The sequence below is a fragment of the Quercus lobata genome, chromosome 3, assembly GCF_001633185.2.
Source record: "Quercus lobata isolate SW786 chromosome 3, ValleyOak3.0 Primary Assembly, whole genome shotgun sequence".
Lineage (NCBI taxonomy): Eukaryota > Viridiplantae > Streptophyta > Magnoliopsida > Fagales > Fagaceae > Quercus > Quercus lobata.
This window is the reverse complement of record NC_044906.1, coordinates 35,943,754-35,969,188: the sequence shown is the minus strand read 5'-3', so window position 1 is coordinate 35,969,188 and position 25,435 is coordinate 35,943,754. Positions and strand designations below refer to the sequence as shown.

The 25,435-nt window shown below is 36.3% G+C and overlaps 1 protein-coding gene across 1 annotated transcript; it reads left to right on the top strand.

The window, feature by feature from the left end:
- Window positions 1–4,429: 4,429 nt before the first annotated feature.
- Window positions 4,430–24,077, top strand: LOC115981595 (cleavage and polyadenylation specificity factor subunit 3-II). Its single transcript, XM_031103868.1, has 13 exons — window positions 4,430–4,607; window positions 4,699–4,876; window positions 4,986–5,058; window positions 6,547–6,664; window positions 6,911–6,984; window positions 8,696–8,832; window positions 9,767–9,830; window positions 15,128–15,193; window positions 17,069–17,138; window positions 17,459–17,563; window positions 19,374–19,515; window positions 20,834–20,930; window positions 23,115–24,077. Exons 1-13 carry the CDS (start codon window positions 4,583–4,585, stop codon window positions 23,904–23,906), a joined length of 1,941 nt encoding a protein of 646 aa, XP_030959728.1. The 5' UTR covers window positions 4,430–4,582; the 3' UTR covers window positions 23,907–24,077.
- The last annotated feature ends 1,358 nt before the right edge of the window (window positions 24,078–25,435 follow it).

The window sequence follows — 25,435 nt, the reverse complement described above, 5'->3', positions numbered from 1 at the left end:
AGGGCACGATCTCTCACAGATGGCCATAATTAGGGATGGCTATACCCATTAGGTAATGGATATCCAACCCTACTCGATCCAAATGTTTCGGGTAATACCTGATTTTTTATGGGTAAAGATAATTGGGTAGGGTTTGGATATTACCCGAATTTTGCGGGTAGGGTATGGATATTATCCAAACCTGACCCGTACAAAAAAAAAAAAAAAAAAAAAAAAAAAAAAAAAAAAAAAAAACCTAAATTTCTTTCTCTCAAAGCTCTCTGCGGCTCTGCCTCTCCTCAAACACACAAACACAATCAGATCAAACCCATTCAAAAAAAAAAAAAAAAAAAACCTCGATCAACCCAGATCAACAGTCATGAGAGAGAGAATGTAATCAAAGAGACAGAAGGTCAGTCTTCAAAATCGTGAGAGAGAACAGGATCAGAGCTTTCTGTGATGTACCTGAGCAGCGAGAGAAGGTGATTGGAGTGGGTCATGGTTGATCAAACTCAACTCAGCTTTCTCCATTACGCGAGCTTGCTGCGAAGCCGTTGTTGATGGCAGTTATAGTTTCGGCATCTGGTTCTTAAGACACAAAGCCATGGTGTTGAGAGAGAGACACATCTGGTTCTCCGCTCCGTATTTCACAGAAAGCAATTGGTGAAATCACAAGGCTTCCAAAAGAGAGAGAGAGTTGAGAAACGAAGCTATGGAGAAAGGGAGAACATTTGGTTTACTTGGCTAGTCTTGCTGAGCAAGCTGAGTGAGATACAATGGTATCTTCTTTTTTTCTTTTTTTTTTCAGCAAAATTTTGATAATATGTATATTCGTGATTTTTTATTTATTTTAAAAATCAAATTTTTTTGCTTTATTGATTGGTTGGTCTGTAGGTGTATGATATTCTATGCATTTTTTTAAATGGGTTTTGGGTAGGGTATGGATATCCATGGATAATAGATCCGGGTAAGGACCGGGTATGGATATTAATGGGTATTGATATTAGGGTATCCATGGACAAATATTTTGGGTAGGGTATGGGTATACCCGATCCATACCCTATCCATGGCCATCCCTAGCCATAATTGATCTTCATTATGATATTCCCCTTTTTAGGACATTATACACACTGCATTTTTTTATTGAATATTTGTTCAAGAGCAGTGTCAATATTGTCACTAAAAAAGGGAATATTATAATGGAGGCCGGTTATGGCCGCCTTTATACAAAAGAAGACTGATGCAGGGTGCTTTGTGCCCCCTTATTATGCGATTCAAATGCAATACCTTGACATAGTATGGGAAGTCTTAGCTTCAACTTGGCCTGGGCTTCAACTTTCTCACTTCATCCAAGGTGGCTTTGATTTGTAAGTGAAAATTTTGGATGGGGCAAACTCTATTTCAGAAAATAGAAAGGTTGGAGTTGTTTCAAGAGTTTTTGGCTTTAGGGTATGAGGATGGGATTTGAGTAAAAGTGTCCATCATTTTATATTGTTTATAATCATATCATTTACATGATTTCGTGTAAATGTTATGACCAAATCATAACAATCCTATTGGATGTACGTGTGTATGGAGTTAGTTACTTAGTTTGATATAATTCTCTTCGTATTATACAGGTTTAATCCATTATTTGATCAAATAGTGTTTTTTAGTTTGTTAGTTGTTGAAGTACTAAATTCATGAAGTTTGTTCAGTCATATCATTTTTATTTTTATTTTTGCTAGGGCTTATTTAAAATCAATTAATCATATCATTCTCATGCTTTCATGGCAAGTATATACTTTTTTTGTGTGTGTGTGGAGAAAATGGCAAGTATATACTTGAGTGCATGACTAAATCATAAATATTTTTTAACCATAAAAAATATGTTTTTTTTAGCTAGACTTGTTTATCATGAAAGCATAGCCTATCGTATCATTTACTATGCTTTCATGCTAAATATTGACTAACTTATAAAAAAGATAAAATACAGATAAAACACTTAGGGTGACGTTTGGTACGGGGTAGAGTTTTAAAATGCTTAGGAATGTTGAAAGATTCTCACGTTTAGTTGCAAATTGTATAAGGGAATTAGATGCTTGGGTATTTGGATTCCCACTCAACCCCTTTCTTGTAGGAATGTGGATTCTCTTTAAAACACGTGAGTATTCAAATTCCCAAGCTTAAAAAAATTACATTTGTTATAAATTGACAATTTTACCATTTTTCATTTATCATTTAACCAATGGAGATAAAACATAAAACAAATTATTAATATCTATTCCCTTATCTTTATCTCTTCTCGCCATAACAACTTAAATGCAAAAATAAAATAAAATATTTATATCTCCTATTTGGAATTGGTTAGATGTTAAAATAAAATATTTATACCTCCGCCCTTCACCTCCGCCTTGCGCACGTATCTAGCCCAATATCTTATTCAATTCATATTAGCCCATTAATCACTACAATTAAAAGGAATAAAATAGACTCTCTCCTTTTCAATGTGAGATTAAACATTTTCACTAACTCTTCATCTTCCATATTAACTCTCACATCTTTACATTTACGTTGTAATATTTATTCATTTTAATTGATTAATATTAAAATGCTCCAACACATAATGTCATGATTTCCATTAAAAAAAGAAGAATTTAAATAGTTATTTTTATATTATACATGTGATTTTGAAATTTTAGACTACAGTTTTAATAAATTTGTCATAATTTATAGTTTATATTTTGTTTGTCATTATTTACTTGGAGGAATTTTTTTTTTAAATTTTTTGATATTAGGTTATAAATATAAGGATAGTATGGAAAAAAATTCATTTAAAATTCCTAGAAATAAACAAAACATAGGAATAGTTATATTCCAAGGCATCCAAATTGCAAGACATTGAATTCCAAGGAATCTGGATGCCGAGAATAATGTGAATTCTCCGATACCAAACGCCACTAGGATTTGGACTAATGCAAGCCAAGTTTAAAACTTTTCAAAATTGCTCAATTTGATGGATTTTTTTTTTTTTTCAAAATAATCAAATCCCTTAAACAATTTCATTAGTTAGTAAGGTTTTGAAACTATTTAGCAATCTAACAAATCGAGTCTATTAGACTCGATTTTGCTCTTTGAAATCGAGCAACGTGAAGCCTAGTTGCAGTTGGAAATCAAGTGTCTCACACTCGAGTTTCATACTTGAGAGTGAAACACTTAAGTTCCATAGTAGAAACTTCACCAACCCATGCCCTCTGATCTTCACAAAAACGCCCTCTGATAATCACAAAAACAACAAACCCAAACACAAGCAAATCCACCTACAACAGCAAACCCAAACCCAGGCGAATCCTCCATCTTTATATTTTCTTGTTCTTTGGTCTGAAACCCAGGCGAATCCACCTACAGCAGCAAACCCAAACCCAAGCGAATCCTCCATCTCTATGTTTTCTTGATGAAGTTTGTAGCCTGGCAGGGAAATTGAGTTGTGGAGACTCGAGTTCCATGGAACTCGACCTCTTCACACTCGATTTAGCATAACAAAATCGAGTTCTCTGCACTCGATTTGTTAGATTGCTAAATGGTTTCAAAACCTTACTAACTAATGAAATTGTTTAAGGGATTTGGTTATTTTGAAAAAAAAAAAAATCTCAATTTGATTTTTAAACCCAACTTGGTTCCTAAATCGTTATTCATTTTTCTCTTAGTAATTAGGGACCAAGTTGGTCAGTTTTGATGTTAACTGTACTTAGGGGTGCCCACAGGTCGGTCCGGATCGGGTTTGTGCCCAACCTGGACTCGACTCGATAGACTCGGGTGGGAGAAATCATAACCTGCAACCGACCCGTATGGAGCTTCGGATCGGTCGGATCGGGTCTTGTCAGTTTCGGGTGCATCTCGGTCGGTTTCGGGTTTGTTACAGGGGTCAAAATCTGGCCGGATTTTGGACAAAATCTTGCCGAATCTCGACAAATCTGGCCGGATTTTGGTCAAAATCTTGTCTGATTTTGACAGACCTGGTCAATATTCCTCCATATCCTTCGAGATCTGGTCGAGATGTTGCAATATTTGTCGAGATCCAACCAAGATCTCTTTATATCAACGGAGTTTTGAGTTTAGGCTTACTAGTTTTCCGCCGAAACATGAGATTTGCGACTGGAAGAGAGAAAGGCATCGGGCAGGTCGAGTGCTTTGGTTTCTCAGACAGGCAAATCGAGACTCGAACCGATGGCATCGGGTCTTTGCGCCGACGACCCACAACCAACCGAACCACTACTCAGGTCGGGCGGTTATCGAGTCGAAGAGCGTCGGGCCGATCGGATTCTTCGAGTCCGGGTGAGTGTTGGACAACCCTAACTGTATTTCCCCCCCCCCCCCCCCCCAAAAAAAAAAAACAAACAAAAAAAATGATAAACATTGACTAGTTTGTGAAAGTATACATGAGTCTATTCCCTCATCTGTGTCAAAAGAAAAAGAAAAAGAAAAAAAAGAAAAAAAAAGGAATAGAAGAAGCAAGTTTAACGGTCAACTTGTTGAGAGTTGAGATCCACAGAATCAAATAAAAAGCGCGCGAAAGAGGTTCCTAGGGTTTTTCTCTGCAGAAAGAAAAGCAAAAATCTCAGCAATGGCGATCGACTCTCTCGTCCTCGGTAATCCCTTTTTCCTATTCACAATCTCTCAATTCTCACGACGCTCTAACACTCATAACCACAAACTTTCCTCGTCGATTTTCTGGTTCAGGCGCAGGGCAACAAGTCGGGAAGAGCTGCGTGGTGGTGTCGATGAACGGGAAGCGAATAATGTTCGATTGCGGTATGGACATGGCTTATCACGACCACCGCCGCTACCCCGATTTCTCTCGCATCTCCAACTCCGGCGATTTCGACAGCGCCCTCACTTGCATTGTCATCACCCACTTGTACCTAACTTTCTCAACCCAAGCTTATTGTTTCTTTGTTCATTTTTTTTTTTTTTTTTCAGTTTTGATTGAAATCACTGTATTTTTATCGATTTTGTTAATTGGATAGCCATTTGGATCACATTGGTGCACTTCCTTACTTCACGGAAGTATGCGGGTACAGCGGGCCAATATACATGACGGTGAGTCTTTTACGTGTTCGATGAAATGTTTGGCTGAGATTTATTTTTATTTTTATTTATTTATTTTTGTGTGTGTGTGTGTGTGTGTGGGAAAAGTGCTTGACATATATTTGTGAACAATAACTCTAGAATCACGTTTTTTTTTTTTTTTTTTCTTTGGGCGGGGTTCTAGATGGTAGACAATAAAGTAATTTCGTGGTGAGCCCAGATGAGAATCAATTACAATTTGATAATTTAACAATTGTGAAAAGTATTGTGTATGTAGCATTGCTCATTTGTGAATGAAGAATTATGCTACCTAATTTAGATTCTATGGGCCCAGTCATGGTCTAGCATCTTGGGAGTATTATGTGGGTTGGATTTGGAGACAGCTTACAATCGTGTGAATTGGAATTTTTTGGTATATATGTTGGAGCAGTGTGGTTTTAAGGAAAAAAAAAAATGGTTGTCTCATATGACATATCTAGCCATGCAATATCTTAGTCTTCCAAAGAGGAAGTTTCATATCTAGCCATGCAATACTTGTGCCATCAGGTAGCCAACCTTAAGTGGTTGGGACATAAGGCGTTTTTATTTTGGCCTAGGGGTGAGGGGACTGATAGTTTGTTTTGGAAGTTAACCCCAAATGGTGTTTTTGATGTGCGCTCTTTCTATAATTCATTATCTGCGCCTCCTACCTTTCCTTTCCCGTGGAAATGTATTTGGAGAAGTAAGGTACCTAAAAGAGTGTCTTTCTTTTTATGGACTGCAGCTCGAGATAGTATTCTTACTATTGACAACCTTGTAAAAAGGAACTTGTCTTTGGTTAATTAGTGTTGCTTGTGCCGTTGCAATGGAGAAACAATGGATCATCTTTTACTTCATTGCAAGTTTGCACACGCCTTATGGAGTGAAGTGTTTTTTATGTTTGGTTTGCAGTGGGTGATGCCAAGGACGGTTGTTTCTCTTCTTTTTGTGTGGGAGAATTATTTGGGGTTACACTCTTCTTCGGTCTGGAATATGGTTCTAGCCTATTTGATGTGGCTAATTTAGAGGGAACGAAATACCTGCACTTTTGAGGACATTGAGAAATTTGCAGATTTTTTGATGTCTTTGCTAGTTGGGACATTGTTTGGGTGGTCTCGTACTTAGGGTTTTACACAATGTATTTCCATTTTTTATTTCGTGCATTCTATCTCTGTTTGATTTGTTTGTATTTGTTTCTAGTACATTCTGTTCATCATTGTGAACATGACGTACTTTTTTTAATGAAGATATCTATTACCTATCAAAAATAAAAAAAAGTATATTCCATGCAATTTTTTGTTCTTCCTTATTTTATGTTCTTTGGCTTGTTAGCTAGCAATTTTTTAGAAAGTAAACGATTGAGCAGGGGTGGGAGAGGCACATTGACTTGTCAAATGGCTTATCAGAAGTTTGCATGTGGACTTCCATAATCATGATTGGAATTGGAATTTGATATTTATGTTGAAATTGATTGCACCACAGTATCCAACGAAGGCATTGGCTCCTTTGATGTTGGAAGATTATCGAAAGGTGATGGTTGAACGAAGGGGTGAAGAAGAACAATTTACTTCAGAGCATATTGTGGAATGCATGAAAAAAGGTACATGGATTTCCTTTTTCTGTACCAGCATATTTAACCTTTCTCATTGCCACTTTAAGAATATTTTTTTCCTTTTTTGATAAGACTAGACTTGTGCAATTTTATGATTCCTGCTTTTACTCTATGTTCTTGATGTCCCAGTGGTCATCCTGATTTTACTCTATGTACTTTCCAAATTCAACATCTGCTACTTCTTTCCTCATATATGTCTTTTTCTTTGTGTCTTGATTTGGTTCCTCTTTGCAGTTATAGCTGTGGATCTGAAGCAGACTGTGCATGTTGATAAGGATCTTTGGATTCGTGCCTACTATGCAGGACACGTAAGGTTTCTGAAGTTCATCTATAGATTATATTTTCTGTTGACGGCCATGTTTCGCTTTCAATTGGACTTATTAGCCTTCTCTTTTAAAACTTCCAAAAATGTGTTATAATCTTTCCAGCTTCTTTAATCTTGTCCATGACAATTTCATTTTTATTCTTACCTACATATTTTGTGATGTGGGAGACTTGAGAAGATTTTTCTTTAGTATTATTCATTTTTTGCAGGTCAGTGTATTTTTGTGTTTTTATGTTTTAGGCCCTAGTAGTTTATTAGGCTATTAGTATTTAAATATTGGGAAGCAAGGTTATTTTTGTAATAAGGCAATTAGGTTTTTCTATGCCAATTAGAACTAGGGTTTCCTATATAGGCAAGCCATTGTACTCCTTTTAGAGATGATTTATGATTAAGATTTTGATGAATGAAAAAAATGGCCTTTTGGTTTCTTAGGTTTGGTGCTGACTCCAGCCAACTCTATGTGTTGTTTCCTAGTGGTTTTCCTTGCTTGGTGCTAACTCTAAGCCAGGCCTAGGTGCTGACTCCTAGGTCATATCCCTTTATTTTCCTATCTTTCAATTTTACTGTTCAATTGTTATGGTTGTCTTGCGTCAAACTCCAAGTACTATTGTTGGTGAGTACCTCTTTATCCACAAGCTTCCTTATCCTGCTTGAGCCACTCTATGTTTACTTGGTATTTGGGTGCTGCACTTTTGTGGCTGCTCCCCTCCCCATGTTTGACACCTTAAGGAAAAAGAAATCTAGGAATTAAAGCTCAGTTTTACTGTACCGGCTAATGCATTTGGTGAAGCTGCATTTTGGAATTCTATGAATTTTAATTTGTACGAGCTATGGTTTAAAGAGGTAGTGGTACTCTAATGTTTTGATCCCCTCTTTTTGCTAGGTATATTTGACCCTTAATTAGTTTCCTTTTTTTATGCCATTTGGGATCTTCTGTTTGATTGGGACCTTGGTCTGGCGTCAAGCTCAAGTAGACAGCTTTTCTTTCTGATTAGATTAAAGACTTCCTCATTGATTGACATGTATTATCAAATTAAGATGGATTTGCGGTCAAGTCCTTGACTTTGATCAGTGCAGGACAGATTAGGAAATCTGCCTAGGGATGCTTATGTAATGGGCTCTAGGGTTTGAAACTTGAGGTTTTAGGCCTCCCAGGGGTTATGAAGAAAGCATTTTGGATTTGTAGGTTGGTTAGGGTTCCAAAAGGATAGAATTTAATTGCAAAGGACAGATACAGAGAACAACAAGTAGCAGGGTTTTCCAGAAGCATTTGATATAATTTTATTTTAAAGGTCTGAAACGGAGACCAACAGGTTACAGTATTTTCCAGAAGCAGTGGAAAATTACGGTTTAGTGTTATGTTTTCAGTGTAAGTGGTTTGCTGCATCAGGAAACCAAGAATCACTCTGACAGTGACGACATCAACTTGACCCTTCTTCCATGGCTGATTCAGAAAATCTGTTACATAGTATCAATATAGAGCATAATCATTAACATAAAGTTACATCATTATTGATAATTTTGACATGGCTCCACGAGATGATCTTTAACACAATCAATTCCTTAAGTAAGTCACTTTCAATGCTTTCCATAAATGACTTTGAGATAGCAGTCTGTTTATGTTTCTTTTCAATGATTATTATAGGCTCATCTCATGTTGTTAATTTAGCCTCCTTGTTATTTATGTCCCTAAGGTTCTTGGAGCAGCAATGTTTTATGCAAAGGTGGGAGATACTGCTATGGTTTATACAGGAGACTATAATATGACGCCAGATAGACATCTTGGAGCTGCTCAAATTGATCGACTGCAGCTGGACCTTCTTATATCAGAGTATGGAATATGTGTGTTTAGATTATTATGCTTCTCTATTTGTTGTTGTACTGCCTATCTGCCATTGTAAAAAAATATCTATGTTTTCACTCTTCCTATTTTTGTTTCTTATCCAATTTTCTCATTGATATTTTCTTTCTTTGAGATACACTTCATTGTTGTCAATGTGGATTAGGGAGACTTCATAGACAACATTCTGAATTGATAGTCAGACTTTGCTAATGGTTTATGATAGTTTCTTGCCTTTTGGGTGTTGTCATCAAAGTTGTAGTTGTCATATCGGGTTAAGTCAAATTTATTTATGTCCCTCTTAAATGCCTTAAGATAGCAAAATCAAAGGCAGACTTGAAGGTGAGAGTGGTTCTCTATAGGCCACCACATAGTAGACACTGGTTTTCCTTTCTCTCTCTTCATTCTGGGTGTGTTTAAGTGATTTTGAATGGGTGGATGGGCACAAGTCTTCCTGTAAGATTTAGAACAATGATAAACAAAATCAGTGAATATTGAACTGGAAAATATATCTATGAATTTGACATCTATGTATATATTTATTTAATAAACATCAAATTTTCCTCTTTGTTTTATTCATTTATTGGTATAATCAAACATCAAACCATTGAAGCTCCTTTCTTGATCTTTTTTTTCCCCATGAGAACATATGCATTTTACTAAGAACACCACCACTGAGGGGTTCAACATCTCTCTTTAGGTAATACCTATGAAGGGATTGAGGATATGGGGATTGGCCCCCAGAAATTATAGCTACAAGCCCAAAGGACTAAGTTGTGAGAAGCCCTATTAGCTATTCTAGGTGCGAAATTTACCAACTCAATTTCAAAAAGAAGCTCCATTCTTACTTAGATATTATCATCTCAATGATTGGTTTTGTTTGGACAAACTATAATTTTCTATTTTAATGATATTCCTGTTGCAGGTCCACATATGCAACGACTATACGTGACTCAAAATACGGTCGGGAGAGAGAATTTCTTAAAGCTGTATGGAATATCAACACTATCATATTTCAAATATTCTTATATTTCTACTGATTTTTGTTGCATCAGTTCTTGTCCCTTTTGTTCTCAATTTTAGTCTTTGGGATATACAAGTTATAGAACTTTTGAGCCTTTAAAATATCTTTATACCATTACCAATGCCCTAGTTGGTCCTATACATGTGACTTGCTATCATGAAAAGAATTGTAATAGCTAAATGATGGTGTGCAATATTTGTTAGCCATTGATCAACAGTTAAAAAATGGGTCACGGTCACATCGTCGGCATCAGTGGGCGAAACATAATCGTTTTTCCCCTTTGTCTGAGCTAGGTAACGAGATGGGTACTGAGTTTGGGGAAGGGGAAGATCGAGTTGAGGCTTTTAGGTTAGTGGCTTCTGTTGGTCTTAGTCCTAATGATTTTGGGCCTCTTTTCCTACCATGGGACAACAGTGGAGCTGATAACTGTGATGGTGGTAGTGGGGTGAAAGATAATTGCCTTTTGGAGTGTAATCCTGTGACTCGGTGGGATCCCAATACTATTGGTGAGGTGGTGTTGATTCAGGATGATGTAGGAGGGGCTCAGGTGGCAGAAACTGAACCAAATTCAAGTTGGGTGTCCTAGCTAATGAAAGATTTTTGTAATATGGTGGGTTTTCCTATTGTGAAACATGAAGTTCAATGTTTGGCTTTGTTCCGCCTTCTCGAACAGGAATGTCTTAAGGTGATCGATGATGGAGTTCCTAAGCAACCTACAAACTCAGGGTCACGAGGTCTTAGGGAGCTTAAGGGGCTCATTTCAAATGTTAATTATGATGGTGTCTCTTCTAGGAGTAGGAGCAGAGCTCCTTCGAATGCTATGGGGGTTGTTGGTAGTTTTAAATGAATTTACGCCTTCTTTCTTGGAACGTAAGGGGGCTAAACAATCCCCGGAAGAGATTGGTCTGTATGAATCTTCTAAAAGAGTGGAAATGTGACATTGTTTGTCTTCAAGAAACGAAAGTAGCTTCTATCGACATTGCTTTTTTTCGAAGTCTATGGGGAAGTCCTTTCATTGATGGGTTGCTTTGGATGCTGTCTAGACTTCGGGAGGGGTCTTGCTAGTTTGGGACAAGAGGGTTTTTGAAAAGTTGGATGTTATTGTTGGATAGTTTTCTGTCATTGTCTTATTGAGAGGGGTGGTGGATGACTTTGTTTGGGCCTGTGCAGGTGTATATGGCCCCAATGATGACGGTCAGTGGTCTTATTTGTGGGAGGAGTTATTACGGGTGCACGCCAGGTGGCCCATGGCATGGTGTTTAGTAGGGAATTTTAATATTATCAGGTACCCAAGTGAAGGACTTGGTTGTGAGTCGTTCAACCCTGCTATGTTTGCCTTCTCGGACTTTATAGAGAGCAATTCTTTAGTTGATTTACCTTTAAAGGGGGTTCCTTTACATGGTTTAGAGATTCTGGTATCCCCTCTATGTCAAGAATTGACAGGGCTTTGGTTTCTCTAGATTGGGAGGAATATTTTGAGAATACATCCCAACGGGTGCTTCCCCGTGTTATTTCAAATCACTGTCCGCTTTTGTTGGAAGCTGGTGTTGTTCGACGAGGCCGAAGTGCCTTTAAATTTGAAAACATGTGGCTGTAAGCTGAGGGTTTTGTTGATAGAGTTCAGCAATGGTGGATTGGTTATAGTTTTACGGGCTCTCCAAGTTATATTTTGGCACAAAAGTTGAAGGCTTTGAAAGCTGATTTAAAAAAGTGGAACAGGGAGGTGTTCTGTGATTTGGCTTTTAGAAAGAAGAATTTGCTGACTGAACTTATGGGTTTAGATGCTAGAGAGGAGTCGGTGGGTCTATTGAATGAGGATCAATATCGTCGCATTCAGCTCAAAGGGGACATAGAACATTTGTCTTCTCTTGAGGAAATTTCTTGGAGACAAAAGTCTCGTGCTTTGTTTGTGAAGGAGGGAGATAATAATACTCGTTTCTTTCATAGATTAGCAAATTCCCATAGAAATGCTAATCTAATTAAGAGGTTAGAGGTGGATGGTGTTCTTTATGAGGATGAGGCTGATGTGCGCTCTCAGTTAGTTCTCTTCTACCAAGGGTTGTATGAGGAAATTGAGGTTTGGCGTCCTACTATGGATGGGTTAGATTTTGCATGCATTAAAGAGGAAGAGAGGTTGTCCTTAGAGAAGGAGTTCTCAAAGGAGGAAGTCAGGTATTAAGGGAGATGGAGGGTGATAAAACCCCTGGTCCTGATGGTTTCACCATGGCTTTTTTTCACAAATGTTGGAGTGTTGTGGAAAAGGATGTCATGGATTTCTTTGATTATTTTTATTGGCACTCTGTGTTTGAAAGGTCTATGAATGCTTCGTTTCTGACTTTAATTCCCAAGAAGTGTAATACTGTTAACATTAAGGACTTTCGCCCCATCAGTTTGGTGGGCAGTGTGTACAAGCTGCTATCCAAGGTGTTGGCTAATTGGTTGAGGGCGGTTCTGGATAAACTTATCTCTGAGTCTCAAAATTCGTTTGTTGGCGGAAGGCAGATCTTGGATTCAGTGCTTATTGCAAATGAATGTCTGGATAGCAGGTTGAAGAGTAGATTACCGGGTGCGGTTTGTAAGCTTGACATTGAAAAAGCATATGATCATGTGAACTGGGAGGCCTTGTTTTATTTGTTGGGCCGGATGGATTTTGGGTTGAAATGGAGGGGGTGGATTAGGGCTTGTGTTACTTCTGTCAGCTTTTCAGTCTTGGTAAATGGCTCCCCTGAAAGTTTTTTTGGAAGTTCTCGTGGAGAGAGACGAGGGGATCCATTATCCCCGCTTCTGTTTCTTTTGATAATGGAGGTTTTGAGTAGACTATTGAAGAAGACAGAGGAATGTAATCTTATTCGGGGTTTTTAGGTGGGCTCTGTGAACTCTGTTGGTGTGCGTATCTCCTATCTGTTATTTGCTGATGACACTATCTTATTTTGTGGTGCTTCTAGAGAACAACTTCTGTCCATAAGGTTGGTGTTGTCTTTTTTCAGGCTTTTACGGGTTTGAAGGTCAATGTTGGGAAAAGTGAGATTGTCCCTGTTGGGGAGGTGAATAATCTAGATGCACTGGCTAATATTCTCCATTTTAGAGTGGGTAGTTTGCCTATGAAATATTTGGGGATGCCATTGGGGACTTCTTTTAAGACAGCTTCGATTTGGAATCCTATTTTGGAGAAAATGGAGAAGAAGCTATCTGGGTAGAAGCGTCTCTATTTATCTAAGGGTGGTAGGCTCATGCTCCTTAAGAGTACTCTCTCAAGCCTCCCAATGTACTTTTTATCTCTTTTAACTATTCCTAAATATGTGGCTGCTAGATTGGAAAGTATTCAGATGAACTTTCTTCGCGGGTCTTCTGAGGGGAGTTTCAAATATCTTTTGGTAGCTTGGGAAAAGGTGTGTTTACCAGTCGAGATGGGTGGTTTGGGGATAAGAAGTGTGGTGTCTTTTAATCAAGTTTTATTAGGGAAATGGTTGTGGAGATATAGTCATGAAGTTACCCATCTTTGGCGGCGAGTTATCTCCACAAAATATGGTGAGGGTCAAGGGGGGTGGTGTACTAAAGTGTGCAGGAGGACTCATGGGTGTGGCCTATGGAGAAACATTAATGAAGGGTGGGAGAGCTTTTCTAAGCATCTGTCTTTTGTTGTGGGTGAAGGCACTCGTATCCGCTTTTGCCACAATAGGTGGATTGGGGATAATACTCTAAAAGATCCCTGAGGTTCTGTGGATTCCTGAAGGGGGTACTGTTAGAGTATGAGATTTAAGATTTTATAGAGATTTTGAAGATTGGGAGCTAGTTGCATCCTATTCCCTATTCCAGCTTATCCAAACTTGTATTCCTTGGGGTGATAGGAGCAATGCTCTTTGTTGGCGGTTAAAAGGTGATGGTAAGTTTGACATCAGGTCTTATTATCATGCGATTTGGGGTGCTTCGAATTCTTTGTTTCCTTGGAAAGGTGTTTGGAAACCAAAGATTCCTAGGCGAGTGGCGTTCTTTTTGTGGATTGCTGCACATGGTCGGATCCTCACTTTGGATAATCTAATGCATAGGGGTCGCCCGTTGGCTACTTGGTGTTGTATGTGTTGTTGTGGTTCCAGGTTGCTTAATGTAGATTGTGTGGTTGGAATGTAATCGTCATTCCTTTGAGGATAATGAGAAGACGTTGGATGAGTTAAAAGTTTTATGCCAACGTAGTCTTTTGGAGCGGTCTCGTTGTTGGGGTTTTACTGATTGCTCTTCTCTCTCTGAGTTTATGCTTCCCTTAGCTTAGTTTCCTGATTACTCTTTTTGTTGTGCTGTTTGTTTTTTTTTCTTGATTGTTCATCATCATGAACAACTTGTACTTTTCCTTATTTTCTCATTAGTAATAGTTTTCTGATTACCTATCAAAAAAAAAAAAAAAAAAAGAGTAAGAAAGTCTTCATATTTTGACCGATCCAAGGTGAAAAGTGGGGTTGCTTCCCACTTTTCACCTTTCTCAGTAGCATCTTTCGCTTACAATAGATAAGTTCTTTGTTGGGTAAGTGGTTATGGTGTTTTGCTACTGAAACAGATGCTTTTTGGAGGAGGGTTGTAGAGCTTAAATACGGTACTAATTGGGGTGGGTAGTGTTTGAAGGAGGTTAAATGAGGGTGTAGGGTTTGTTTATGGAAGTATATTTGATCGGGATGGAATTACTTTGCCAGGTCTGTGTCATTTTCCGTTGGCAAAGGAACTGATGTTCGCTTTTGGCTTGACTGGTGGTGTGTTAATGGGGTTTTAGAGTATGTTTGATGTAGGACAAATTGGAGAAATTTGTCTGTGTGGTTGTGGTGGGTTAAGGGTGGCTATTTGTTTATTATCGTGCATTAATATATTATTACTTTTTGTAAGGAATTATCTAAACAGGGATCTAAAAAAGCAGAGATAAAATAAATAAATGAATTTTTCTATTTAGTATGTTTCACATTAAATATTCAAAGACCATGGGCAGGGCATGATCCAGAATTTTCAGTGACTGATATAGAGAACCAAATTTAAATGCGTCACTCCCATTTCCTTTTCTTTCTTAAGAGTAATTTTCAAACTTTCTTTTGATATGCATGTGGTCTGCATATGTTTATTTATTTCTTGTGTTATTGACCTGATTATCATACTTTTTGAACTCACATGAAAACCTTTTTAGAGTAATATTATGTGTATTTATTTGTTTGTCTCCTAGTTTAAGGTTTTGCGTGTCTGACCTACAATGATTCTTTGTTTTTCCTGCTTAACAAATGGATGTAGGTTCATAAATGTGTTGCCGGTGGAGGAAAGGTGCTCATTCCTACATTTGCACTAGGAAGAGCTCAGGTGTTCTAATCAATATATTTATTAATTTTACTTTCTTTGATTGTGATTTTTTTTTTTTTTTTTTTTTGATAGGTATGAAAAAGTTTTATTGAAAAAGGATAAGCATGAAAAATACACAAGGTTCATGATAGTAAACAAGTTGAAAAAAGAGGTAAAAATAAGCAAATAAACGCTAAGCTATACTAAGAGACAAAAGAAAATCCGTGATAGTAGAACAATCTGAGAGGCCTCAACACTGAGACCGATCAAAGAGGGTCCGTCTGCATAAATCTAACAATTGATCCAATGATTTCCCCGTATTCTCAAAAGAACGCCGATTCTATTTAGTCCAAATATTCCACATTAAACAACCCGGAACTAGATTCCAAATATCAGAATTATGTTTCCCAGGCCAATGATACCAACAAAAAAATAAGTCTGCAACGGAACCTGGCATGACCCAATCAATCCCAAACAGCCGAAGCATATACATCCATAGAGAATGAGCAACTGGGCAAGAAATCAGCAAGCGATCCACAGATTCCTTATTACAGCAACACATACAACAATGATTTGCCAAAATGCGGTCATGTAGCATAAGATTATCCGAAGTAAGGATTTGACCATGAGCTGCTGCCCACATAAAGAATGCCACCCCTTTAGGAACCTTTACTTTCCAAATGCCCTTTCAAGGGAAAGTACGAAGAGTTGCATTTCGAATCTTATGATAAAAAGACCAAACATCAAACTTCCCACTTCCACTAAGACACCAAAAAAGTCTATCACTACCTCCACCCCTAGGAATTTGAGTTTGAATGAAGTGAAGAAGGGAATAGGAAGCCGCCAACTCCCAAGCATTAAATTCCCTATAAAATCTTGAACTCCATACTCTATCATTATCACCAACTGGAGGACTTAACACTTCAGAAATACAAGCTTCCTTATTGGTTGAACACAAATAGCTGAGGATAAAGAGATTTAAGAGTCTAATTGTCATGATCTAAATCCACAAAAAATGAATTTAAGTACATGATTAACTTATCAATCTAACAAAAATCAATTAGAGTGCCTAAATCTTTTCTATAGAACCTTAGTGGATTGGCTGTCTGCTTTGCGAAACCAATCATTCTCTTCTTTTTTTTGATTTTCTTGACTTATGTAATTTTTGTACTTGATTTGTTGACCTCCTGTACACTTCTTGTGTACTACGGCATCCCTTTTTTTATATCAATAAATCTTATTACTTATAAAAAAAAAAGAAAAAAAAAGACTAAATCTCAAAATTAAATAAAACTCCAAATAAATAAACTCTTAAATATTCTTCGCATAAATATCCTTAACTAGAGAGAAAATCCAATGTCATCTAGTCCGAAATAAAACAGGAACAGCTAAAGTTCTGTAAATAATGTCAACTACGGTCAAAGTCATTTAAGTTCTCCAAAACTCCATCTTCACTCACCACCGAGTACCCCAAGGCTATAAATCCTAGCTAAACCTTAATCTAAAAGTTATCAATGAAAGAGTGAGCTACACAGCCCAGTAAACTATTGTACATAACATGCAACTAAATAGAGTCAAGTTATACATTTTGAATCTTCATATTAACTTAGTAATCTTAAATATAGTTCCAAAGCATATAGGATGCTTAAGTTTTTTTATTTTTTATTTTTAATCCTCCCCCTTTTTGTGTTCTTTTGCTTGTCCTTATCTTTTCTAGTGCCTTAGTGCATTATAATACCATGTCCTTTATGTGTGTGTGTGTTAAAAAATGTGTCTTAGATATCTCACCTTAGCTCAATATTTATATAGTATGAGTTCATTATGAACTATTCTCTAGTATTATAAAATTGTTGTGCAATTTTTTTTTTTTTGATAACCTTATCCATTATCAATTAGGAACTCTGTATCTTGTTGGAGGATTACTGGGAGCGAATGAATTTAAAGATTCCTATTTACTTCTCTTCAGGTTTGCTCTATTAGATTTACTCCTTTTTTAATTGAATGCATGATACTTGGCCACAATGTATGTGGTGATCTATCAAATGCTGAGTTTCTTTTGAACCTTATCGTTTTGAATGCATGAGTTATATATTGAGATAAATAACAGTTTCCTGAATAATGGCATTATGTATATGTAAATGGTGGCATATTACTTCTATGTATAAGAAAAAATTCATAGTAGAATTATCGTGGTGGTTATATAGTCCATGCTCTTTCAATTTATCTCTTCCTTGTGGTGTTTTCCCTCTGAATTGATGATATTATTTTTTGTTTTTCTTCATTTAGGTCTGACTATGCAAGCCAATATGTATTATAAAATGCTTATCAGTTGGACCAGCCAGAAGGTGAAAGAGACATATTCTACACATAATGCATTTGATTTTAAGCATGGTACGTCTACTTTTTTATCTGCTATTGAGAGATGGTATTGAATTTAAGTTGTTCTGTAGGATTTGCAGTTACTGTTTCTTCTGGTGTGTTTTCACAGTAAAAACTATTGAATTAATGGTTTTCTGAAGCTTCTCAATCAGCTAGTATCAGTTTCCTTTTTCACAAGATTAATTTCTTAAGCTAGTCTACAGCAAGGCTTCCTATTCTTCTTGTTACAACCTCTCAGAATTTTAAGCTGCATACTTAATAGGGGATAAAAACTCTGAGGACAATTGAATTCATTTAGCCATATTTTACTGCTTTAATTACTAGTGTAGTTTTTCAATGAGAAAGACTACATTTCATTAGATGAATAGCTTATTTTCCCATTAAACAAGGGACAACCTGATCTTTCACATATTGAATTGCTTACTATAACTGAATCCTGTCATGTACTCATATAGTCATTTTAATTTACTACAAGTGGTAATATAAATTTCTTCCATGGACTCAATTTAATAGTAATAAAACTTGTATAACCAAATCTACTTTTAAAATATATATATATATATATATATATATGGATCCTACTTTCAATCAAGAAAAATCTTGATTGTTAATTACACTTAATGGTAACCTCCTAGTCTTAAAGAAAGCAGTACAAGAAAGAAACACAGGAATTGATAAATCAGAACGCATAACATAGAAGGAGATCCTTTATTTTTTTTTTTTCAATTTCTTTTCACTAAGATTTATTTTCACAAAAAAAAAAAAGGAAATTAAAATTTTCAGGCAAGAATATAGGGAATGACTAAGTCTTTCTGGCTTTCTTGAACTTTCTTCAAGTCCACTTGCAGGCTCTTCTCTGTCCGGCACCCCTTTTTCTTATTTCCAATGATATGGTCTTCTCTTTTCTTCAGATTTTCACCTTAAAAAGCTCCAGGCCTTCAATAGAAACTATTTCATGCTCTTTTTAGGATATTCATCTTATAATGAAAATTTTCTCACATGATTTCAGCAGAGTTTCTGCCCTCTCTTCCCACAAATTTTCTTTTAATTCAAGCAGAGTATTCTTACTTTTTTTCTCAGAACTCTCTATCTCTCAATTTTTTTTCCTGAAGTGCGGCCCCCTCCTTATTAGAGCAAGCTATGTGAGTGTTTTGATTTAACTTAGCCTCCAAAATTCCTATCACAGAGATCCAGCCACAGTTTCATCTTCATAAAAAACATTTCCCCACTGGATCTCTAGTTCTCTCTCTCTCCCTCTCTTCCCCCTAGCACCTTTCTATAGTTTTGACTTGTACACTTGATATGCCATTGGTTTTCTTTGTTTGATAAAATCACAATTAACATGACATAGTACATGTTCTCACCAGATTCTGTTTCTGTGATAAATAAATCTCACCAATGGATTTAATTTTTAAGTTTTGCAATTAAAAGTATTAGAAACGCAAAATCATTACTATTTTCTCTGTTTCTAAAACTAGAGAAAAATACACTATCGCTATTCAGTAACTACTCCTCCCTTTCTATGATGTAAACTGTAATTTTTCATTCCCCCAATAGCATGTTTAGATTGCTTGCTGCACTATCTAAATAATTTAAACTTCTCAAGTCTTTACTTGTGTTTATTTTTGTACTCCTTCCCTCCAGCTTTCCTGGTCAGAATTTTTTAAAGGGTAAAAACTGGTCTCACTGTGTTTGTATAGATAATTATCATTTCAAATAGTGCTCTCAATATCATTTAATTCATTGGAATTTATATTGCATTGCATGATGGTTAATTATTTGATAGGTTCTGTGCCTTACTGATTGTGTTTGGATATTGCAGTTCTTAATTTTGATCGTTCTATGATAGCTGCTCCTGGACCCTGTGTTCTTTTTGCCACACCTGGTTGGCTCAGTGGCGGTTTTTCACTTGAGGTTTTTAAGCACTGGGCTCCATCTGAAATGAATCTTGTTACATTGCCTGGGTACCAACCTTATTATTTTTTCCCTATTGGTTAAGAATGATTTTACGTAGTTTGGAACCTAAATAATGATTTTTCTTACAATCTGACTTCCAACTCTCTGAAACGGTGGCAGGCAACCATTTGATGTGAGTCACCTGGTAAATCTATAATACTGTTATACTTATCAAAAAAATCTATAATGCTGATATAAATGTTAAAATGAAAAACACAATGTCTTGTTCATAGGTTTATTGGGTCATTTATACTGTTTCTTCACATTCTGATGTTACAAATCAAACATGCTGGCATTGGTTTAAAAAATCTTGGATTAAAAGTCTCTCAAATGGTATCTATCATTTAGTTAAACCCACTCACTTGCATCACTCTTCTCATAAGGTGATACTCAAAGGTTAAACTCATATCTGACTACTGAAGTTATTGTAATGTATCTTCATATGCTATTTTTGCATGCTGAATAGAGATGTCAAATTGTTAACTGCATGAAGCTCGGTTTATAATTTATGCATTGTGATTGATACCTCTGTTAAAATAGGTTGAAGTGAATCCAAATTTGAAGCATGCCCCATCATGCATTGCCTCTGATATTCTTATTTGATTTTCTGAGTTGGAAATGTACACTAGAACTAACCTCCTGACAGAATGAATTCTTATTGTACAGCCTCTAGTAGCATGTATTCTAAACTTTTTCTCTAGGTGCATATGAGCTTGAATCACGGAGATCTTTATCTGATATATGGTTCTCTTGGATGAAACATTAAATTTGAAGCTTCTTAAGTTTCAAGAAAAATTAACTGAGAATGACAATCCATTTAAGTATGATTCTCAGTTCAAAGGTACATGATGTCCTTTATTATCTGAAAATGCTGGATTGTAAAGTTAATCTTATATGAACCTAATAAGTAGCACAAATGCAACACTTCTTGGGTGCTTCTAGACACTAATCAGCACACATCCAACTCTAGGATATGGCCATCTTTACAAAGTAACAGGGAGGTAACTGTAGGAAAAAAAATACAAAAAATGTTATTAACATACATTCTGATCCTTTTGTCTTTGAATCTTACTTCAATGGATAATGTAGGAATGCTTGTTTGATAAAATTTCTAACTAGTGCACAAATGAGCATCTGTGAGAGCTTGCCAGGCCCACCCTGTGCAATTTTACACAAAACATGCGTTCCCACTCATATACATGTTACAAACCCACCAACAACTGATGCTCTCATTCCTCAAAGTTATTATAAGTTACAACTAAAATGCTATTAGTTTCTCAGGAAAAAAAAAGGCTATTAATCTTCGTTGCACTACGCCTATTGTAGGTACTGTGCGGCTGGAACCATAGGACATAAATTGATGTCAGGTAAACCCACCAAAATTGATCTGGACAAGAATACTCAACTTGATGTGCGATGCCAGGTTCATGTTTATCTCTTAATTCACATATACTTTCTGCATCTTATCATTTTTTTTTAATGAGTTTTGTCCTTATTAAATGGTGTTAAGATTCCTCTTGTTTTATCTTAACCTATATTTAAATTGGCTAACAAAAAAGTAGGTTTGATGATGCTTGGAGCTTGAAGACAATTTTATCTTGATATACTATTGTTTAGTTTTAGAAGTCAATTGTATTTTTATTTATCAATTGGATTTTAGTTAGGTCTTATTAGTTGATTAGGTTATTAGTATTTTATTTAATTTCTTAGTGTCAAGAGTATATTTGCGATTCACTAATTGGATCTCTTACGTCAATTAGAATTTAGGCTGAGTCATAGTAGTCTATATAAGTTTACTGTTGTACTCTTATGGAGACAAGTTTATAGTTTGCTTGATTAATAAAAAAAATTTATTGAAATTTTCCAATGGTCTTGTTCTGATTCCAGCTAACCCTAGGTGCTGATGCCTAGGTTACTTTATTTAAAGTTTTTTTTTTTTTTTTTCAATTGTTTTGTTACATCCGTTTTAGTGTTGTCCTGCATCAAATTTTCGCATCAGTGCTTGCTTGTTCGACATCATAAAGCCTCATGCCTTAGGCTAGGCCCTTCATTGATTGTTTTGTTTTTGAGCTTGGCCAATTAATTTAAGACTGGGCCTCCTCTTCACTCTCCATTCTATCTGTTTGTGTTTCTTCTGGAATATTAAATTTGGTTCCTGTTTTTGAGGTTTGCTAATTTTGTAAGGAAAACTTTGCACAAATCACTTTTTCTCCATTAGTTATGGCAGCATCTATGCCCAGCACCCTGGAAGAAAAAAGAAAATCAAGATTCTAGCATCCTTTTCATCTGAAATAGTAAATCAATGTGATAAAAAAAATTGTAATATTATGATCTTGATATATATTCTTGAAGGGCAAAGCCACAGTTTAGGGCAGGAACTGCCCCTACTTACGATGAAAATATTAATTGACACATGAAACCAACACCAAGATGATCTTGGTCTGAGAGTGAGGAAATAGTTGAGCTACAGTACTTTCTCTGTGATATTCAAGATTATTGCTCTTCATGAAATGAATGGATTTCAAAAGAAGAACAAGACAGTGGGGTTTAAGAATGGAACTGATGAACATAGTTTCAGCTTCAAGATTTCATTCAATTCCTTCTCGTTCCTCCTTTTGGTGAAAGTTTGGATAGGAGTCAAAAGGAAGAATTTCTGTTGTTTGGAGCCATTCTTTGCTATTCCATTTGGAATTTAAGGAACCAGGTGCTTTTTGAAGGGTTGTCGATCAATCATGATGAGTTGGTCCCTAGAATTCTAAAGCTTGTAGATGAGCACAAGCTCACCAGAAGGCCTGCTGTCACCCAATTACCACTGAGTCTTCTTCCCTAAAGTTGTCTCCTCCAGATAGATTGGCCTTAAAAATCGATGTAGATGGAGCGGTTGGCCCCAGGTTCTCTTTGACAGCTGTTATGGCAAGAACCTGGAGAGGGGAGCTGGTATTTGCTTGCTTTCAGAGAGTAAACACCACCTTCCCTCTCCAAGTTGAAGCTAATGCCATTAAGTGGGCTCTGATTCTGTCCTCGAGGCTGGTGGCCAATTCCATTTCCATTGAGACCCCAAGATTTGCCATGATGTCCTAGCTGACCCCAGTTTGATCCCTCCTTTGAGAATTAGAGCCATTTGTCTTAGACATTCGTAAGCTGCTTTCTGATGCTCCTAATGTTTCTGTTTGTTGGGTGTAAGAAATGTAAATGGAGCAGCACATTTGCTTGCCAAATGGTTTCTTAGCTGTAACATGTTTGGTTCTTTTGATGTACGTTGCTGCCCACCCTGTTTTGTTTCTGTTATGAGGGACAAGGCTGTTATCTCTGTATATTTTTTTTGGTTTTGCTCAAGAAAATCTTTCATTCATTAAAAAAAAAAAAAAAAAAGACAGTTTGCTCTGTCTATTGCTTAAAATAACAGTAAATTGCTTGTTAAATCTGTGTGAACGAGTCTACCTGTTAATGGTCCCTTTAACTCCTTAAATGAGATACAATATGCATACTCTTTAAAGAAAGCTCTCTCTCTCTCTCTCTCTCTGAGGAACTGAAATGCTTTTGTGTTAAAAATTTTCCCATTCTCTAAAGTTTGCCTGAACAATGAACATGTGTTTTATATTGCCAGATTCATCAATTGTCTTTCAGTCCTCATACAGACGCCAAAGGGATCATGGATCTTGTCAAATTTCTCTCCCCCAAGCATGTGATACTAGTACATGGTGAAAAACCTAAGATGGCTACCCTAAAAGGAAGAATACATTCTGAATTGGGAATTCCATGTGATGACCCTGCAAACAATGAGACAGTTAGTATTTCTTCAACTCATTATGTGAAAGCAAGAGCCTCAGACACTTTTATCCACAGTAGTTTGAATCCAAACTTTAAGTTTTCAAAAAGCATTTCAGAAGATGAATCTGGTTCGTGTTTGAAAGATAGAAGGTTCATGCCGCAGCTGCAAGTAACGGACGAAAGGACAGCAGAAGGGATCTTGATTGAGGAAAAGAATAAAAAAGCAAAGATTTTACACCAAGACGAGCTTCTTCTCATGTTGGGAGAAAAGAAGCATGAGGTTCGGTTTGCTTACTGTTGCCCCATAAATGTTAGCAACTTGGAAGAGACCAAAAGCACATCAGATAATGTGCTTTGCACGTCTGACAGATGCTCTTGGCTTCAACTGTTGAATAATAAACTTTCAGGTGAAATTTCTGGTGGAAACATCCAAGATTTTGGGGAACATCTTCAAGTAGAATCATTTGACATATCTGTTTGTCTGAATGACAAATGCCCTTACAGAATAATTGACACTCAAAATAAATCTGAAGCAGTGTTTTTTTGCTGCACTTGGTCAGTCGCAGATGAGAAGCTTGCGTGGAAAATCATTTCGATAATGGATAATTTTGATTGTGAATCTCATTGAGTTATATATTGTGAATTTTGATTGTGAATCTCATTGAGTTATAATGGAGAATTTTGATTGTGAATCTCATTGAGTTATATATGGTGAAGTCTGCCATGAGTTACTTTCTGTAATCAATTTATGACATCGAGCATAAAGGAATCACCTAATAAAATAGTACGATTCTTGTGAGTAAGTTTTGTCTTTATTTTTATTTATGTTCCAATGATGGGGTGGTAGGTTAAAGTACCATGCTAGCTAACCGATTCAATGTTTGGGAGCTTTTTCTTAAGTCAAGGCGTGCAACTTCTCTGATACTTAAGTTTTGACAGAAGGGAAACATTGTTGCGCGCACACACTTTCACATGTCTGTGCATACATGCCAAAAACAATTGAAATCGTAACAGTTTTTTTTTTTTTTTTTTGGCATATGTGCACGGACATGTTGATTTGAAATTGTGTCTTCAACGCACAATTTCAATTGTTTTTGTGTGCATGCATAGACATGACAGAAAATAGCTTAATCAATAGTCAATCTAATTCCACCCTTCAAGTTTGGTGGGTTGGTTAGTAGAATGACATGTGCTTTGAAAAATGCTTTGGTATGCAATTAGTATAATAAAAGTGTTTTCTTTATTATTATTTTTTTCTTTAGATTTTCTTTGCACATTGACTTGAAAAATAGACGATGATGTTCATTTTAAAAATATTCTATTTTGAGGATAATTTAATCTCCTAATAATGTGAATATAATTATGTAAGTAAAATGTGACAGAATTTTAATTTCTAAAATACAAACATAGAGTCCATTCTAATTTTACAATCAAACATATGAAAAACTTAATTTTTCTTTAAGTATTTTTTCAGAACAACTCAATTGATATTATAATTAAATACATTAACTATAATTGTTACAATGTCTCATTAATTAATGGATAAATTGTAATTTCTCCCCTTAATGATGATACAGTTGCAATATCCTTCTAAACTTCACAAAACCAAGAAATGTTCCTCCTACCACCAATCAGACCAAGACACCAATCAGTTTTTAGTGTAGGCGGGGATTGAACTCCAGATCTCTTACACAACCATCAGAGATTTTACCAGTTGAACTAACTAGAACCCACAAGTTGAAGTTAAGTTATAAAAAATAAAAATAAAAAAACCTTAGAAATGTCTAATGAATGGCATGTTTGTATTTTTCCTTTAAATATTTTTTTATATATAAAAAACTCAATTAATACTATAATAAATACAATAATAACTATAGGGTACAAGAATTTAAATAAGGCTCCTCGCCACGTGTTATATCCATGGCCGAGGAGTCCATTGCCAAGCTGAGGAGGCCACGCGCTCATACAGTAAGGCCACATCAGTGGCACATTACCAGAGGAGGTCTTATTGCTGAGAAAAAGTTTCGGAGAGGGGTTAGTCCTAACATGACTGAAGGGATGGTGGCTGCCCCCACATTTAATGCATCCCACCAAATCTCCTGACTGCATTTATGTGGAGAAAACCCCTGAACAGTGCTCCCTTGGCCGCCAAAACTC

Coding starts and splice junctions, on each gene's coding strand:
- LOC115981595 (XM_031103868.1), top strand. CDS start 4,583: ATGGCGATCGACTCTCTCGTCCTCG. Junction 4,877..4,985: donor TGCATTGTCATCACCCACTT/GTACCTAACTTT, acceptor TTAATTGGATAG/CCATTTGGATCACATTGGTG. Junction 6,985..8,695: donor GTGCCTACTATGCAGGACAC/GTAAGGTTTCTG, acceptor TATGTCCCTAAG/GTTCTTGGAGCAGCAATGTT.